The 20,675-nt window shown below is 35.0% G+C and overlaps 1 protein-coding gene and 1 long non-coding RNA gene across 3 annotated transcripts; both read left to right on the top strand.

Annotated features, from left to right (window-relative positions):
- The first annotated feature begins 5 nt into the window (after positions 1 to 5).
- Positions 6 to 1,103, top strand: LOC130737081 (uncharacterized). The gene has a single exon (XM_057588852.1). The coding sequence runs from the start codon at positions 6 to 8 to the stop codon at positions 1,101 to 1,103; it is 1,098 nt and encodes a 365-aa protein (XP_057444835.1).
- Positions 1,104 to 3,849: 2,746 nt separating this feature from the next.
- On the top strand, positions 3,850 to 11,525 carry LOC130739960 (uncharacterized). Of its 2 annotated transcripts, XR_009019999.1 has the most exons (7): positions 3,850 to 4,044; positions 4,140 to 4,352; positions 4,448 to 4,488; positions 5,069 to 5,227; positions 5,446 to 5,605; positions 9,457 to 9,534; positions 11,242 to 11,525. It is a non-coding gene; the product is annotated as an uncharacterized LOC130739960 (long non-coding RNA). The 2 variants fall into 2 exon arrangements; XR_009019998.1 differs by lacking the exon at positions 9,457 to 9,534.
- The last annotated feature ends 9,150 nt before the right edge of the window (positions 11,526 to 20,675 follow it).

The following is a 20,675-nucleotide window of genomic DNA, read 5'->3' as shown; positions in this document are numbered from 1 at the left end:
GTGCAATGTACATGATTTCACCCTGTTTTGTGATGTGCAGCCGAGATATCCTTGAGCTGATTTGCAAAAAATTAACAATTCCAGATGTTGCCGCATTTTCCTCTGTCTGTAAAAACTGGCATTCTGCTACCATTGACAAGGCTTGGATTTGGGTCCCAGAAACTCCCTGGATAGTGGACAATGACCCCCCAAAGCTTGAGTATAGGCTTTACAACTGGACACATGAGAGACACTTCGAGATGATTAAAGGAGTAATGCACAATAATACCTTGATTAACGGATCCTGCAAGGGTTGGTTGATTGTTCGATCGGATGATCAAATGTGTATTTGGAACCTGTTCTCCAAAGCTGGTTACTTGCTTCCTCCTCAGCACACAAATGAGTATCTTCGGTTGCCTCCTTTCGTTTTCACAGCCTCAACCTGTCCCCATTTGAATCCAATTACCGTAGTTGGTGTGAGTCATAATCAGACCCTAGTTTGGTGCAGTATAGGAGACAAGAAATGGAAGGACTACAGAAACTGTGATGAGGATGATGGTCCAAAATATGCCAATGTGGCATTTCTCAATGACCAATTGTATGCAATTAGAGTGGAGGGTAACACCATTGACATATTTGGGGTAGATGGCACCCAACCTTACCTGATTCCCCTCCGTACGGTACAACGTGCCACTGCCCCAACTGAGATACCTTCTCAATATTTTGACCTATATCTGGTCGAGTCCAAGGGACATATGCTAGCAGTAACAAGGTACTGTCATGAAGACAGCGTCCGAACCATACCCATTAGTGGTACTACAATCGGCTTCCAAATTTTGAAAGTAGAAGAAGACATGCTAGTGAATGTGGAGAGCTTGGAAGACCAAGCCTTATTTGTGGGCGGCTTGTCGTGTGAGTCCCTTCCTTCTAACCATTGTCCAGGTCATCATGAAAATCACATTTACTTCATTGGGGAGCATGAAGACGAGGATCATTATGAATGGGGACATTTTAAGGTTGATGACAAGAGTATGGTTAAGAAGATGCTTGAAGAACCTAAACAAAACTTCGCTCCTACTCCCATTTGGCTTTTGCCCAGATATAAATTTAACTGCAATTGTTAAGGAATCAAGCCACTTGTTATTACTTTGATTTTGGCCAAAGTTGTTTCCATGTGCCTTACTGTATTTGGTTTGAGTAGAGACAACATATGAATGTTGCTTTCATTTCATTGCTTTAAGTTGAATTAAGTTGTTTTGCATTCAATTATGTTTATTTCTTGTGTTAGATTTTAACTTCATATTCCTTGGCAATATGGTATTTTGTTGTCATGCTTCCAAGAAACTACCATAATCCTCTATATCTCTGGTCTTTAATATTTGGCTTGTTTGGTCACCAAGTGCAAACCTCCGTATTTACGTTGACATTGTATCTATCTGAGTGCAGAAGTAATGGAGATAAGTTGTTGGGTTTGGACTGAAGAAAGTTGAAAGAGATACTTATATGAACTAAAGGACCAAGATAATTTATGCTTGGTTGAAGGAGTTACCAAGTGACTGGATTTGTTTTTCATTTATACTTTTTAAGGTTTTGTTTAGAGCTCCAAAGGGTTTTCCCTGCCCTCTGGTATGCAGACTGTTGAAAATGAAAAGTTTATTGGAGGAGCTACCCATCTATCCTCAGAACAGGATATGTTAAAGGCCACTGTCAAAGAGACCTGATCTGAAGCTATGGTAGGTGAATATTCAATGGTTTATTTTGTATTTGTGTAATCTTTATTACAAGCTCCCCAATATTTGGCCCTGAGTTGTTTTAAAATTCGCTCTGACTATTCAGTTTTGAATCACTGCTGCCAAACACTTGCAATTTCGTTTTACAGGTCATGTTTCATGACTGGGCTCACTATGATTTCCCAATTTGATCATGGCTAGGAAATTTTAATAGCATATTTCTTGAAGGTATTCTGACTTGGAAGTGGAAGTTACTTGTAGAAACTGGTAAAAGGTTTTGCCTCGTGCAACTTTATTAATTCTTCAACCTTTAAATTTTTCCAGCTTCATATTTATTTTTTGCTGCTCCAATGTAGTTTTGTTTTGGCAATTGAGACTACTATTGTGTCGGATAGGGATGCAATTTTTCTCAGCAGTTTTTGGAAGGAGATGTTTAAATTGGCTGGCACCAATTTAAAGCATACTACGGCTTATCATCCTCAAACGGATGGACAAACCGAGGTGACTAATAGATGTTTGGAAACCTATCTTTGGTGTTTCGTTGGCCCTAAGCCTAAGACTTGGTTGAACTGGTTGCATTGGGCTGAGTTCTGGTTTAACAGCAATTATAATGTGTCCGCGGGTATGAGTCCTTTTAAAGCTTTGTATGGAAGAGACCCACCTTTGTTGATAAAGGGCTGCACTATTCCATCAAGGTTGGAGGACGTCAACCAATTGACCCAGCAACGCGATGCTTTACTTGCTGAACTGAGACAGAACCTTTTGAAAGCTCAAGATCAGATGCAAGCCCAAGCAGATAAGCACAGAAGGGACGTGCAATTTGAGGCTGGAGAGTGGGTTTTCTTGAAACTGCAGCCTTATAAGCTGAAGTCCTTGGCTGATAGACCATACGCTAAATTGGCTCCTAAGTATTATGGTCCTTTTCAGATTCTGAGCAGAGTTGGGGAGGTGGCTTACAAGTTGGATCTGCCTATCGCGTCTAAAGTCCACCCGGTGTTTCACGTTTCTTTGCTTAAGAAGGCTGTGACACCTCACCTTTCTCCACAGACCTTGCCACCTATGCTGACTGAAGAGTTAGAATTGGTTGTACAACCGGAGGACATTCTGCAGTGGAGGACTGATGTTGGAGGTAACATGGAGGTTCTGGTGAAATGGGTTGATATGCCATCCAGTGACAACTCTTGGGAGCGAGCTTCAAAGATGCTGGAGACTTTTCCTTCTTTTCCCCTTGAGGACAAGGTGGTTCTTTTAGGGGGGGGTATTGATAGGATTGTTAGTCAAGTTAGGCCTCCTATTAGGAAAGTTTATGAGAGAAGGAACCGAGTTACATAGCTTTTAGCCCTTGTGGTGTTTCTGTTTTGCTGAGCTGTAATGCCAGCTGTAATTCCTGGCAGATTAGTTAGGAATGATTAGTATAAATAAGGGAAGCTTAGTCTTCACTAGTTAGGCAGTTATAGAGTTGATTGGTTAGAACTGAATTGCAGGGCAATTCAGTTGGCATCTCTGTAACCGTTTTCTAACTGTTCTCTCAGTTTTCAATACACATTCACTGTTCATCTTCTTCCTCAGATTTCTAGGTTTTCTCTTGGATTTACAGTACCAGATCTAACAGCATTAGGCATATTCCTTTGGACGAGATCTTTTCCTTTATATCAATGATTATGAAATTGGGTGGAAAGAACAAAGCAGAAAATGCATTGATTTTTTAGGTTGTTGGGATTGAGAGGAAAAGGAAATAATGAAGAGAAAGAAAAGTTTAGTTCCCACTTATTGATTGAATGAAAAAGTAGAAAGAAAGAAAATAGATAATTGATGTGATGTCTTTTTTCCCCTTGATAAAATGAGAATTGAGTAGACTCCACAGTAGGTGAAAGAGATAGATAGATCAGTAAAATTGAAAGGAGATAATTTTCTCCTTAAAATTTGAGAAGATAAACCTTTGACATGGCCCATGTCAATTTGTTCCTTCCTTTTTGTTTTCTCTAACCAAATAAGAAAACATGGTAAATTTCTTTCATTGTTATCTCCATCCAATTTTTCTCATCTCATATATTCTGTAGAAACAAATACAGGGAAGATTCTAATAGCCCAAGTCCATTCCTATCTGTCTCCAATACCTATACGCATACAAGTGAACACGCCTTCGTATGGCCCCTTGACCATAAGGTCCCGCCTGTCCAGCTTACATGATAAGATTTTAATTTTGATGTTGCAGGAAAATAGTTTTAACCCAAATATTTTTCTACTTCATCTTGGTGGATTTTATATTCTACTGGGGACACAGGATATTACACACAAAATAGTTATACCAACATGTACACAGTATTCACCATGAGTAAGATTTATATGTATTATGGGGTTGATTGTCATTTATACTTCTTGAGGTTTTGTTCAGAGCTCTAAACGGTTGTGTTTGCCATTATTGTGAAGGGATGCTACACCGTTTGGACTTACTTCTGAATATGCTCATCTTGCTGAGATACTTTTCCTTGGATAGGCTACCATTGTTGGTCCTGCTATCACTGGGCCTCACTTGGTAACTCTCTGGTTATGGATGGTTCTGAGAGTCTTGGAGACTGTCGAGGCACATTGCGGTCACCATTTTCCTTGGAGTCCTTCAAACTTCTTCCCATTGTATGGGGGGTAAGTGTTAACTGTCAAGTTCTTTCTCCTTCTTGATGGCCATTTTGTTTAATCCATTATACTGCTTCCGTTAACATTTTCACCGTCACTTTCAGGGCTTGAGAGGGCAGGCTGCTTCAGCAAGTTCAAGATTCAGGTTTTGCCTTATGGAACTTTATTCTTAAACCTTTGAATTTTTTCCTGCTTCAGATTTATTTTTTGCTGCTCCAATGTAGTTTTGTTTTGACAATTGACATGGTAGGCATATTCCTTTGACGAGATCTTTTCGTTTATATCAATGATAAAGAAATTGGGTGGAAAGGATTAAGAGAGGAGAAACTGATAAAAAAAATGCATCGATTTTTTAGGTTGTTGGGATTTAGAGGACAATGAAATTAAATGAAGAGAAGTGAAAGTTTTGTTCCCACTCGTTTGATTGAATGAAAAAAAGTATAAAGAAAGGAAATAGATAATTGATGTGATGTCTTTTTCCCCTTGATAAAATGAGGAGAATTGAATGGACTTCACATTAGGTGAAAGAGATAGATAGATCAGTAAAATTGAACAGAGAAATTTCTCCTTGAAATTTGAGAAGCTAAACCTTTGACATGGCTTATATAAATTTTTCCCTCCTTTTTGTTTTCTCTCATCAAGAAAATAACAGAAAATGGTAAATTTCTTACATTGTTTTCTCCATCCAACTTTTCTCATCTCATTTTCTATGGAAAAAAATACAGGGTAGAGATTCCCCTACGTCTCCTCTTCCCTGTGCGGCTGTCCCTCTGTCCAGAATAGCAAGGATTTCAAATTATCCCTTTCACCATGCTGATCATGTTACCCTTCTTTACAAAATCACCTTGCAGTCTGTGCATAACTTGAATCCTAACATGCACTAGGTATTTAAATTTTATAAATCTGTTTGCATTGATATTTGTAATTTTTAGGAAGTAAAGATGAAAGTTTTGCATGTTCAGATTTTATACCATGTGACTGCCGCCAAGTTCGTCTGCTATAGATTCAGGGGTTAACTCAGTTTTTTGTTGTTATATTTGTTTGTTTTCATCTTTTAATATTTTGAACCAGAGACTGATGTTTGTTACATTTTGGTATTTAGAAGCTGAAGAAGAAAGTGGAGGTGACTTAGATCGTGTTGGACAGTTCATTACTGATTTAATCATGTGGAGAAATGTGTCAAAATTGACCCTTTGGTTTGGTTTGAGTCTCTTTGTTTCTTGTCTTCTTGCTTCTTGCTTCTCTAAAGGACTCAACTTCAGGTTTGTAACTGCTTTCTCTTATCATTATTTTGGCTCTTTCTGTTGCTGGATAGTGAAAAATTCTGATTCAGGTGGTACCGAGAGAAGGGAAATTGAGATTCCTTTTGTCATGTTTCTATTATCTTTTAGTTAGTATTCGACTTAGATTTCATAAGCTCCATTAGTTCTCATTGGTCTCAATGGAGTATTTCTTTCTCTTTCAAATTAATTCATGAATTTCTTTACTAAACAAAATAAGAGGTATTACCCCATGTTGATTACATTACCCTTAAGATTACAAGTTCTGTGACAAATAAAGTAAATAGAAAAAGGTTATCAAAGGATCAAATGCTCATAATGTGAAGGATAGTTTGAGGGTCTGGCCACTGCTCTCACTGACAACCCTGCTCTTGATTCTTAAAACTGAAGAGGCTCTCATAACTACAGTGGGATAAGAAGCATTATTGGATTTCTATTTTTGTTTATTTTATGATTCTCTTAATGGGTTTTGTTTACTCTTTTTTCCCCAGTCTGAAAGAAACAATTGTGGTATGTTTTACAACATCACTTAATCTTTCTATTTCTTCAACAATTTCTTAATTTGGAATAGATTCTTACCACGCAAACAAAATGATGCATGTTTGCTTTTTCCATTTGACTTTTCTTATGCTTACGTTATTTTCTGCTGTTATTTACATATAATCAGGTTATTTATCTCAATGAATTTGTAGAGTCGAACTTCCAAATGTCTATTAAATAAATAATACTACACTTGTGGAAGTTCAGTTTTAGAAGATGTATCACAAATAGACTTAAGATCTGATTCACTTCATATTGGTTCTATACTTCTATACCATAACTTGTGCCTTCTATTTAAAGTTATGTGTTCCATTATGATTATTAATTTTTCCTGTTCTGTTCTCGGATCTATGTAAAGCTGAAGAGAATTTAACTATACTCATGGAACCGTATTGTTAACAGTATATTGGCTTTACTTTCAACTTTTAATGTTAGCACATTTTTTTTTTGTAAGCTTAACTTTATTGAATGGGAAGTACAAGAGGTATTTAAACTCATTACAACATAAAATCTTCGTATCATTATAAATAAAATTAAAAAGAAAGGAAAAGGGAAATCTGCAAAAAGCCTATAATCAGACTTGTATTACACAATTCCAATTCCTACTAGGCCTTCGTGGATCTGGGCTATAATCGACCCAAGCCAATTCTCCTTCCAATATTACCTGCACTGGTTCTGCCATCTCTAGACCCAATTTGTTTGGACTCATTGGGACTCCTTCCAGCGTGATATTCTCACGAGATTTGCATAATACATTGAGTAGGGTTGTGCAACCATTCATATAGAGAGCCTCTGAATTCATTTAATTTTGCAGTAATCCACTTCATGCTTTAAATAGTATTAGCACGTCTTAAGTTGATTGCTGTTCTTGATAGGATTATAAGGGAATGTGAACTTGTCAAGGAACCTCATCTGACAAGTTCAAAACTTCTACATATTCGAGTTAAACCTCAAAGGTTTTGAAGGAAGCAAGTTCAAAAGCAGTATAAGCAAAAATTGGAAGAGTCCACAAATGTAACATTATGGTGAAATTAAACTCTCATGGTATACTTGTACTCTCCACCCAATTTTTTCTAGGATATCATCATAATCGGCCATGCCCTTACTTTGATTATACATAATCAATAGGGAATGTATATATCTCATATGAGGGTACTTCTTAACTGGAATCACCATCAATTTATTCCAAGACTCTTGAACGCTGTACTTTTTCAACAACCACACATGGCAATGAGTATGGTTAGAGCAAGAAAAGAAACATAGACAATTACCGAAGATGTCTAATACATGATCGTTGTGTATTTCAGAAGGTAGCGACACTTCACCAAAAGTGTAAGACCCAAGTTTTAAGCTTAGAATAAGTGGAAGAGATTTCCATTTACGATTAGGTTTGACGTATCGTGAAGGGAAAACCTGAACAAGAGTTTATCGAATGGAATAAATTTATGAAGGAGAAAGTTCAGGAAAAGTCAAAGGATTGTATCGAAGTCGATTTAAGTTATAGCACGACTAATATTCGTTTTAAAACCTAGGACAAGAACCTTAGGAAATCAAACTGTGTTCCACCCTTGGAACAATGTAGGAATTTAGTCCAAAAATCTTCAGAGAAATGTTAGAACTTATCTTTTTCCATATATCACAATCGTTTCGAGGCGAAACTCTAGAATCTACGAACGTCCGATTCCAATCATCGGAAGTTTGCCGAAACCAAAACCCTGGTATTTCAAAACCCTAGAATCACCCGACGATGAAGACTTTTTCTATTCAGAGCTTCAAATGAAGATTCTACACGCGTACACCCATTTCTCTCGATGATTTCAATCTTTCTTCAGAAGGAAGTTTTCTATTCCGACATCCGATGCAAAAAGCAACTTATCGGGTAAAATAGTTTTACACCGACTTTGCATTAGTTACCAAAAATACAAGGAAACCTTTTCTTAGTTTTGGATTTATGTCGCCAAAACCTATCTTAGAATTCATGGAGAATGAAGCCAGAAAAATCAGATTCGCGAAACTTTCATTTTTCCGCGTTTTGCCAACCTCAATATATAGCATTAAAAACAAGCCTCGAAAACCAAAAATCATACCGTTATTTCTTTAAAGAATTAGAAGATTCAGCGGGGAGAATATCGTGTCTAGAATACCTTGGAATCAGTAGGAAGAATCGGAAATCACTCTCATATTTTTATCTTAACTCTATGAGCTAAATCCTCCGATATCTAAACAAATCTGTACCGGTTTACAAAATATCTTCTCAAAAATATCTTCACAAAATATCTTCTCAAAATATATTTGATAAATATCTATCCATCCTTATCCAATCTTTACAAAATATCTTCCATTTCATTCCCTATATATATATGTTGAAGCTTGAAACAAAAACCTCACAAAACACAAAAACTCACCCATTTTCTCTCTTGAAGCCGCGAGTTTGCTAGGAGGAGGAGGAGAAGAGATTTTGTTCATTTCTTGCTGGATCGTCGATTAAACAGTTGCTACTTCAAGGTTTCGAGGTATAGTCGCTTTTCCTTACCTCTGATCGTTTTTTTTCATAGCTTTTCTCTATGTCCTTCTGTGCTCATAGTTTTGAGGTTTTTGCAAAACTATCTTGAATACTTCATTTTTGATTCTAAACATCTTCCTTACGTGCCCAAGAGCACTTCTGTCGGATTAGTTTTTCCGTTATGTCGCCGGAACTCCGCCGGAATCAATTTCTGCTTAAAATACCCATTTTTAAGCAAAGTCTCAACCTTTGGGCTGAAAACCATCGCCTTAGCTTAGTGCTAGTAGGATTAGTCGTCATAATCGTCGTTAGTATCAACCCCATCTAATTTGTTTTTCGAAACTCTGATTTTGAAATTCTGAGCTGAAAATAATGACCAAAATACCCCTGCGACAGTTTTCGATTCGATATTTTTTCTGAGAGTTTCCTTGGCCTAGATATCGCCTAAGAATACCTAGGAATCGATTTAGATCGAAGAAAAAGTTCGGAAACCCTATTTTACATAGTGGCCGAAACCTATTGCTTAGAGTACCGTGTCCAAAAATAATTTTTGGGTCTCTATGACCTGAGCCATTGCGTAGCTCTTCCGATTGTCGAAATTTTGGCGCTGGTTTCGTGTCATTCCGAGTTCTGTAGCTCGAGTTATGCTCGTTTTAGCGAACGAGGTTATGTTGTCTATTCATGCTTAAAAATTGTACTCTGAAGCTTCTTAAGCTTTGTCTAACGCTAGTTAGTGTTATATTGACCGAATTGACTTGTTTTGATTGACCTTCGCTTCGTTTGCTCAAAGATTCGTTTGGAGGAACACTTGGAGCAGGAAAAGAGGATTGTGAAGGAGCCTTGCTTGAACACACTGGACGAGTTCGAGGTTAGGGCAACTTACTTACTAGCTATTTGCATTGTAGGCGTCGATAACTTCGACTTGAATATTGCGTGATATTGTATATTGCTTGGATATTGTTTATCGCTGTGAATTGGAAAATGTTTTCTGGAGGCTTCGGCCGAGTGAACTTATATGAGACGTGTGTCTCCGTTTTCTGAGAGGCTTCGGCCGTTTACTGGTTTCTGTCTTATCGCTTTCTAGTGGATATGACAAGGTTATGTTTACAGCACTGCCATATTGATTCATCGCTCGATAGAGCTTGATGTATTTGTGTTATGATTAAATTGTGCTGACTATATTCGTGTATTTTGATACTACTTTTGGGAGTGTAGAATACACTTACCTTCGTCATGACAAGGACGGGTTTGTTTTGGGAACGTTTGTTAGGTCGGACCAAGGTTCGAACCTTCATTGTTTTAGGGGATCTAGTGTTTTCTCGGAGAGTTGTTTGGGTTTGATGGGAACTTTGAACTTATAGAGTTTTGGACCGAAAATAATCATAATATGTTTTATGTAAATAAATCCATAATATACTTACTAAGAATATAATGTTTTTAATTAATGACGATGATTCAACAGAAAAGACTTAGGAATGAAAGTGAGTTTGGAAAACGGGAATGGGTCGGTGATCCTAGCTTTGGGAACTTTATTTTGAAAGGTGTTGGAAATGAAAACTGAACTTTGGAATTAACGACATAATGGATTAACTCACGATGGAACACTTTACCTAATAAAAGAAATATTGTTTTAAGAGAACTCATTTTTATGGAAAAGAATTTGAAGACGGGCTTTAGCCAAGGGTCTGGGCATTAGTAAGGTACCTAGTAGAGTACACTTGGCACAACAGGTAGTGACGGTCAGCCGTGTAGAGTTGTATCGTGCCTGTTGATGTCTGGCGTAGCAAGCAGAATGGTTAAACCCGTAGGGTCACAACCGACTTGACTATAGCCTAGGGTTCTCGTTGTAGAAGCCTTTGGTCAATGAACCAATTTTACCTGTGAGGACGAATCGTTGTTTAGCTAACCATATTGCACCCATGCATACACGCGATGAAGTGCCAAGTGGAGTACTTCGGTATAGCAGGAAGCAACGATCAGCCGTGTAGAGTTGAATCGGTCCTGATTATACCTGGCACAACAGGAGGTAACGATCATCCATGTAGAGTTGTATCGTGCCTGTTGATGTCCGGCATAGCAAGCAGAAATGGTCGAACCATGTAGAGTTTGTACCGTCTTGACTATAGCCAAAGGTGATAAGTGACGCCCGAGCAGAAATGGTTAAACACGAGGCCAGTGTTACGACCGTCTCGAGGTGCCCAGCCTTTAAGTGGCAATACCATTGGTTTGTCCCGTCGCCAAGCGGAGTGACGTTATTCGGGTTTGTGTCAGCATATTCTGCATTGGCATACCATGCATTTAACTATATTTGTTGATATATTGCTTATCGAGTTTTCGAGATATAACTTATTGAACTGTTGAGATATTGAATATTGAATTTAGAAATCTGATAACATGTTATGTATATACCTTAGGGTAGACGATACAGAACTTATATGGATATATACAACCTATATATATATATACCCCTTTATTCATCACATGTTGCTTGTATTATCTATTATATTCTGTGAGTTGACCCTAGCGCCTTGGCTTTGTGTGTATGGTTGTGTTTGGGCGGTCGGCCTGCTGCCAGACGTCCAACAGCTGATTCAAGATGGATCGTCGTTCGGGGAGGATCCGGAGCGCAATGACTATTACTGAGCCTTTGACGTGGACCCGGACTTCATGCATGATCGGATGAGGGTCGATGTTAGGAGTGTATTATATGGGGGGATTGTTTTCACAGCTCTGATTGTCATTTCCCGTTTTGGGGCTGACTTATCTCCTTGAAAACTGTATTCATAAAACTCATGGCTCTGACCATGGGATGCACTTATTCGCCTGCGGGCACTATCCCCAATTACTTTATGTTTATTATCTTTGGGTTGAGTCTTCATTATGTTAAGTCTTCTATTTGAAAAGAAAACGAAAAAAAATATTTACGCATTTTCCGCACTATTGATTTAAAGTCACTAAAGTGACACCACCGAAATCGGGGTGTTACAAAAAGTCTCCTTCTCTACATCGAAGGAGAGAATCATCCATCTAGCTAACCAATTCACAGTACCATTCACAAATTTTCCTACCCGATGACGGGGAGGGGAAGCAGGCGTGGAATTTTGAATTGTAGTCCAAAAGTTAGTACCAAATGTATGAACTTTGGTCACAACTTCTTTCTCAGTAAAAAGGACCACTAACACCTTGTACTTGTTGTTAACTTGATCATAGCCAAAGCCAAAACAAACGCGACCCTTTGGAAGGCAAACCGTTGTTGACTTGTTATTCCTTGGAGGCCAAAAAGGTGGTGACGGTGTATTGGATTCCAATCTAGTTGAGGGGTTCCACAATTTGAAACAACAATCACCATCACGCAAACACAACAATCCATTGGCAGAACCTATGATACTATAGGTACGATCCATAGTGAATGTCATGGTTTCAGCAGGGTTTGATGGGTTTTCAAACAATGACTGCACTGAACAAGTGACAATTTCCCTCTTTCCATAATCCATGATGGTATAGGCCAATCGCAGGTGATGAGGCATGGCAGTTTTGGAGATTGAGATGTGAAGATGATCCTTCACAAATTGGTGATGAGAAATTAGAGTTTTCCATGATTTGCACACGCACCTAAATCGCAATAAAGATTTGACAGGAAGTTTCACTAGAATCTCATAGATGAGATCATCAGGCAACGATAGGCTCGGTGACATAGCGGTGGTTTCAAACACTATTGCAGTGTATTTCAATACTATCATGATCATCACACAATATCAAACGTAAGCTTATATACCACTGCAACACAACATTAACGGTTTTGTTAACGAGGAAAATCCGGAGTATTAATGAGATATTTCTCAAAGGATATATCATTTGAATTTTTTTTCGAAGGATATATCATTTGAATTTTGAAATGTGAAAACCTTCGTTTCTTTGTTAGTTTAAAAACTTTAATGGATATCTAATCAAAATAGTTTTGTACTGAATCAAACTATGTTATGTTATGTAGGATGAAGAGTGGCATTTACTTTTTGTTTTAATTAAAATAAAAATAAATTTTGTGATTTTGTGGATATCAATTGGTTTTTGTTAATGACAGTGTACAACTCTTTAATTCTTTCGTAACTAGTCAAATTAATGAGAATTTAAATTTAACATAATTCATTTAAAAATGTCAGATTTATTTGCGATAAAATAATTAAAATGTATCTCATCTTAGATAATAAATTATATTTTAATTTGTTATATAAAGATAAATGATTTATCGAAAAAAAAGTATAAAGATAAATGGTCATAATTGCTTAACATGGACTTATCGTTTTATTATTAGAATAAACAAACGAATTGCTAAAAAAAAAATAAGTAATTTTCTTTGGAAACATAACTAGCGTTTTTACCCTGTGCGTTACACGGCGAATATTGATCTCATTATTTAGGCACATAATAATGAATCGACGATCTCGCAAAAATGAGTATTCAACCAAGCAAAATCACAATGAGTATCACACAACTTGCAAAATTTGTCAAAAACTTCATATATATTTAATCCTACATATTTTGTGAAAAACATTTTTAAAATTGTGAAAAACATACTTAAATGAGATGAAAAACATGCTTGAAATAGCCAAAGGCAATTTTGGTAGAAAATTACATAACCAAAACAACCAAGGTTTGGGGTGAAATAACAATTCTCAAATTATGATCCTATAGAATTTCTAATACTGCAACATTTAAAATAAGCTCATCTTTTCCTGCAGGCCTTTAAGGGTGTAAGAGTGCTCTACACAGTTATGCTTGATGTCTTGACTTGACTTCAAATGATGACATTGCAAGAAGAGAGCTTAGCATATGCAAGAGAATGTTATTTATACACTTTTAAATCATCTCGCTTCAGTAATGTTTGCTTATTTGTGATCTCAGTGAGTTAGAGTCGAGCTAGGCATTTGAACTTAATCATATTTGATGTATGAGTTAGAAAATCCTAGCTGAAACTATTTGGCATCTTTATCTTTTTTTCCTCTTTATGTTGTTATTGTAGTTGCAGTTTGTTTCTCTTAATGTCATTTATATAGTTTTCACTTTACATGATCAATCTCCACCATAGCCTCCCTACAGTAAACCATAACTCACCCCCATCTCTACCACTCAGAATCAATCTCTTTCCCCTGTTCTTGTAAGTCCACTCTCCCCATTGTCTCCATCTTTGAAGCCACCTTCCCTGGTAATCACCGAGCCACCATCGAAGGCCGCACCGTTCCTCTGCTTGTTTCTCTCTCACTCTGTTTCCTCTCTCTTGTTCGATGCCCCTCCGCTTCCTCTGTTAAGTGTGCTTGTTAGTTTTAGGCTTACTTTTTTGTGTGTGCTGTGAAGGAAAATAGATTACATTTGTTTTTGAAAGGGAAAATAGATTACATTAAGGTGCGTAAAATATATGTTGGGCCCAGTTTGTTTTTTGCGTGAATGTGTGTTTAGTGTATTGGGCCTTTTAGGTTCAAAGTGTTTGAGTAACCTGTGAACATGTGCCATTGTTTTTTGCCAAAAAAGAATATGTCATTGTTTTGTTTGGTGGAGTTCAATTTGCTTTAGTACCCGATCGAACACCTAATTTGACACTCACTTTAAGTACTCCCTCCGTTCCTATTTATCTGTCTAGGAAGAGAAGATACACACAAATTAAGGAAAACAATTAATTGTGTTGATTTTCATAACAGTATTATTTGTTTTACTATATCACCCTTTATAATGTATTTTATCTTTCTTCATTTATTGTTTTTGTAAGGCATTACTTGGAAAAACATCAATTAATGTTGTCTTGAAACTCTAAGTGGACAGATATATAGGAACAAAAAAAAATTCTTGAAAGTGGACAGTTAAAAAGGAACGGATGACGTAGTAAAATATTATACTGCCCTTACATAAGTTCAATATCGGGTTTTGTAATTTATGGAAGATAGATTCCTACATTCGAAGAACTTGAAAACCCGTAATGCAAAAGTCAGTGATATGTGTTACAGGTTTTGCAATTCTCGGAAAACAAACTCCAACACTTTCGGGAACTTGAAAACTTGGTAACGTTATTACATTTTCGGCTTTTAGAACCCGGAATTATAAAAATTGATTTGTGTTTCGGGTTTTTAAAATCCAATACTCCGTATAAGTTTTCATCACCCACCAGCACCATACATACCGGGATTTGAAACCCTATAAATTGTGTGTCTTAGTTAACTGCGGTTTTGTTGGACAGACTTGTGATTTTAATGTGATTTTTTTGTATAGATTCAAGTCTTTTTTTATTTTTTGTCTTATAAAAAATATGGTAGAACAGACAATCAGATAGAGCGTCAACGACATGCTAAAGAGACTAGTAAAGGTCTACTATTATTTGGTAGGAATATTAGGGGTTTTTTTCTGAGGAGGGTTGACCACTAATTAAAATTTACTAAATGTAGGAAGATTCAAATCTTCAACTTATGAGGAAGTGAGAATTAAATTTGAAACCTTTATAATAATGAGCCAACCAAAGTTGAAGATAAAACATGGTAGATTTCATTAATAAAACAGAAAATGAAGATATTATCATGATGATATAACATCTTATTCTTCTTAAAACATTATCTTTTTTTAACTTACTTCTTAAAACATTCTCAATGTTTATATTGTTGAGGAGAGTCACGGCGAGGACCCATGGGGCAAGGCTGAGGGGAGACACTAAGGAGATCTTGGACACCACATCTTAACCCAAAACCTTAAGGCATTAGGTTTATGGGTCCATCTCCTTATAAACTCTCCCTCTTACCTTGACTTCTCCGATGTGGGACTTGACTCTAACACTTGATTCCAACAATCTCCCCCTCAAGTGTGAGTCCCTCAACCACATCAGTATCACCCATGGTCCTCCCGTCTGCGGAAGCTATCCACCTTGCACCGCCGTTCGCTGCCCACGAAACCCGCCGCCTAGCCACACTGCTAGGAAGACTTTCGACACAAGGAGCCGTCATGGTCCCACGAACCATCGGCTCTGATACCACTTGTTGGGGGAGACAGGGGAGCCCATGGGTCGAGGAGCAAGACACCAAGAGATATCGACGCCACATCTTAACCCAAAACCTTAAGGCATTAGGTTTATGGGTCACATCTCTTATAAAGTCTTCTCCTCACCCAAACTTAACCAATGTGGGACTCCAACTCCGCACTTAAATTCTCAACAATCTCCCCCTCTGTCTCCCCCAACATATATATGCGGTTCAAATGGCAAGGTCGTGCATAATTGTGTAATATTTATGCAGATTAGTATACAGAATATATACTGTTAGGAAAGGAAAGTTAAGACAAAAGTTAGCCACCCGGTATGACATAAAATTGACACCTAAACAAGAATTGGTTCCGTTAATGCATATTATTATCCCATTATGACATTACAAGTGTTCTATAAAACTAAGACAAGCCCATTCTCGATTTGATCTAACCAAAATAATGTGCATGGGTGACAAGGTGACCACCACAAAATTTGTCGTGTCCATTTCTCATCACCTCTCTTCAACTCTTCTTAGCTTAATGCCTTGGCGCCTAACCAATAATTCTGATCAAGTTTCTAAGTGAGGCTAATTATGTGCAAGGAAGCAATTACATAGTATAAAATTAAATCATCATCAGTAGGGAAAAGTGATGAGAAAAGAAAAGTGGTGAATCTTTTGCCACTCGTGCGTGCATGAATTTGTCGAATAAAAATCAAAGAGCTAGGAAACATGACTTTATGCTAAAGTGCTTGTGTTTTTTGTCTCGTTGATGATTAGAAATGCTGTTCTGATCCATTATTTGCTGTAACAGTGGTTTCAACTTTCATGGGTGTATAAAATATAATTTTTGTACTTCAAAATCCAATTACGAGAAAACATTTGAGACAATGCACCAACCAAGGATATCATATCAATCGTGTGGTTGCAAATATATGATGTTTTTGTTCATGACACCAAACAGTGGTTCTTTGAACATGGTCATAAAAATTTTGCAGATTCGAAACATCATGCAAGCCATCAATTTCAAGTAGTAATTGGATCAATATATTTTTCAAAATAATAAGTACTTGAATGAAATTTTATGAGTGTTTATAGTATGAAATTGCCAAAAAATAGCATTCAAAGATTAATTAATTTAGATACTAATAAAAATAGCATACTATATACCTTTTTTTTGGTTACCATACTATATACCTTTTATTTCTTAACAAATTGAAGTTCGTTATATTTTAGAAATATTTTTACCATTAATTTGAAATGATCTTATTTATACTTATCGTTGAAATTTATCGCTATAAAATGATTTTTATTTTTTATATAAGCTCTAATAGTAAGTAGACATTTTTTTGGTTACAAGAGCAAAGGTAATATAGTAAGTACTAAGTAGACATTGATAATATATGTTTGGTAAAATATTAATTTAAGAGCGATTATTTTTAAAGCGAACAAAACAATATATTTTAGTACAAAATGTATTCAAGAGAATTACATCAGTGAATAAACACATTTATAAGATCAAAAACTATAAAAAAAAAAGCACTCAATATAATAAAAGATCAACATCTTCATCCAAACATCATCATCTTCAAACACACATTAAAAGCAACAAGTTTGATTGGACTCCAAATAAAAGAAATGTATATTGAACTGCTTTTATCTTACCTGCCGTTACCACCAAGATCTTAATTTAACCAACGGTACAATGTTTTTTGTAAACAAAGCTTATTAAAATTAAAAACTTGCTCATCTCGAGTGATCCATATTGACCAACCTGTTGCATATATGTCAGATGACCGTCCAAATTTTCCTTCTTTTCGATGAACAAGAAACCAAACAATAGACAATAATAACACTGAAAGAGGAAATGAGCAGAAACTTCCACTTGGTCGTCGCTGCAAGTTGAACATATAATTTTATCTGATTGCCTAAGTTCAATATAGTAGGAATTCTAAATAACAAAAGCTATATATCCTTTCACTATAACAAGAGTGTCATGCTTAATAATTTTTTTTGAACTATAACTAGTCACTATTGATTATATATTCTTATTTGACCTGAGTGTGACAAAGATTCAAGTTGTCCCCAAACAATGTGTCTCTAAAGATTAAACTTGCAACCTCCAGAGGTTCAAACAGTCACTAAAGAAAAACAATATCAAATAAAGAGGTTGTCTAAATGACTCATGAGAAAGTTTGATTTAAGTAAAACATCATTCAATCACATTGAAGATGAGTGAGTTATAATTTCTATATTTTATTTATTAATTTATTTATAAAATATTCTATTGGTTCATTGAGTTGTGGCCTTGTGGGTTAATAACCCACATGACCACATGAGTCATTTAGACAACCCTTCAAATCAATCAATCAATATATATATTAGAAAAGAAGAACTTTCATCAGACTGATTTAGTGACGTGTCAGTGACGTGTCATTCTCACATTAATTCTCATAAAAAAAATCCACGTGTCATTCTCAGGTTAATTCTCATAAAAAAAATACATTTTTAAATTTTAGATTTGATTAGGATTTAGGTTATTTTTTCCTTGATTTTATCTTAATTTATTTTTGATTTATTTTTAGAGTATTAATTAATTTTAATGATGAACATATTTTGTATCGATCAAAATAAACTTCACATCTCTTTAATTATAGTAATTTAAGATAAAATCTTTTTTTTATATATAGATAATAGATGAACATGATTTTGTATCAAAATAAACTTCTCATCTTTTTAATTATAGTAATTTAAGATAAAATCTTTTAAATTGACCATGAGTTTTTAATTTTTTTATTATGATACTATAAATTGTGTACATATAATTTAATTATTGTAATTTAAGACAAATATTTTATAGATTGACCACAATATCAATTTTTTTTATAAGAGTGTTATAAATTGTGTCAAGAACAAAAGTGTGCAATACACAGTGCGAGGAAGAAAAGAAACAGGGCATACCAAAAGAAGGAGAATAAATTTAGGTGTTTATCTTCTATTGAGTAATTTTTTTCAACAGATGACTCTTTATCACCCTATTTAATTTCTTATCCTATTTAATACATGATTGTATATTTTTTTTTCTCTCATAACATGAAGAACAAATTATCTTCGTTGCTCATCTTTTTCCATTAACATGCAATGACCAAAGGTTTGTTCCTTATATACCTTCATCTTGACAATTGACATTTCTTTTCTTCTTTTTTCTAATGCACAATGTTGTACATCTTTTTTTTTCATCAATCTTCTTCAAAAATGTCTTTGGTTAAAAGGTTTGTTATTTCTTATCTTATACCACATGCAACGGTACAGTTAGAGTTGTCTTGTTTTATTCACTATCAGTGTTCTTTACTTTTTTTTCTTTTGCAATTATATAATATGACTATTTAAATTCTTTTTATTGTATATCTAGATTCACTTTTTTTTTTTGGTAGAAACACAAGAATTTTAATTTCCATCAATTAAAATTAGTTTTTGCAGAAAACAAGGATGAATACCGTAGGATAAGGAAATTGTAACCAATGATAGGTATTCGTTTTTTGGGTGTTTTAAACCAAACACCCAACAACTTGAAGAAAAAAATGGTACATGAATGACCTCAATCATGCATGATTGTTCAAATTGAAAAATAGTTTACTTTAATTAAATGTCTAATTCATAATTTTATATTCTCCCATTTATATTTTTTTAAGTTTAAGTAAGATATATGAGTAATATTTTTCCTACAAATAATTTGAATGATTAAAAATGACAAATATTTCCTACCAAAAAATTGATCACATTTAATAGGTAATTGAAAAATAACCTAAAGTTTTAATAGAACCTGAAACACAAGGAATGAAACAATGAAAGATTTTACAACATTTTATTAGTTTTATATTATATGTTTTATTTATTAATTTTTTTCTTGAAAAAATTAAATTTGTTTATATAAGACACTATTACTAATAATTGTTAAAATTGTACTTCTACGTTGCACTTCCTAATTCTCACGTTACAATTAAGATAACCCGTTTTTCCATTGTTCTGCAACATTTCTCAAGTCTCAATGGTATATACTATATAGGTACAATTTTGTTGGGCCTATGACACTTGCTTTCATGGTCTAACCCATTACACGACCCTGCGCGATGGCAAAGGGTGGTGATGGCGGTGAGTGGTGGTGATTATGGGAGTGGAGTTGGTGGTGGTGGCGATGTCAGTAATGACGGTGGTGGTAGCTGTGACAAGTAGTTTATACGACATAATCTTATTCATTTTAATATATAAGAGTAGAATGATGTATTGTACCAAACTAACTCTTATTATCATGATTTTAAATGTTATTATCTTATGTACAATCTTCATCCAAAAGATTTTTTTAATTAACATTAACATCTTAGCTTTTTAAATAATGTGTGTTTATGTTTGCGCTTATGGGACCTAACAAGATAGGGATCTAATGGTCACTATACAATATATATATATATATATATATATATATATATATATATATATATATATATATATATATATATATATCAGCTCTAATTAGTAGTTATTTTGGACATGTGCCTTTCAAATTCATACTAATGTGCTGAAAAGTAATTTGAAATTTAAAATTTGAAAATATTAAAAAAGTCTAGAACATGCCCACCTTTAAATTTGTCAATAGAACATAGCTATCAATTTCTACAGGGCTTTACCTATTTATATTCATCATCTCTTGATTAATCTTGCGGTGATATTCTGGGTGATAAAATTATTTAGAAAAATGTTAATAATGTAGTCAATTCAGAACTAAAAAAATGACCGTAAAAAAAACTATAAAAAATATTGTCATCAATTATGATTATGATTTAACTTATTTTGACTATCATATATATTAAAAATGATTAACTAAAAAAATTCATATTAAGAATTATTCTCATCATCTTTAATTAAATAACATACCAAAATTACTTTATTGGATTTGGAAAAATATTATATATATATATATATATATATAATTATGTGACTGAAAATTTCGAAGTAA

The sequence above is a fragment of the Lotus japonicus genome, chromosome 2, assembly GCF_012489685.1.
Source record: "Lotus japonicus ecotype B-129 chromosome 2, LjGifu_v1.2".
In the NCBI taxonomy this organism is placed as follows: domain Eukaryota; kingdom Viridiplantae; phylum Streptophyta; class Magnoliopsida; order Fabales; family Fabaceae; genus Lotus; species Lotus japonicus.
The sequence above is the reverse complement of the archived record's forward strand: the minus strand, read 5'-3'. Positions and strand labels throughout refer to the sequence as shown.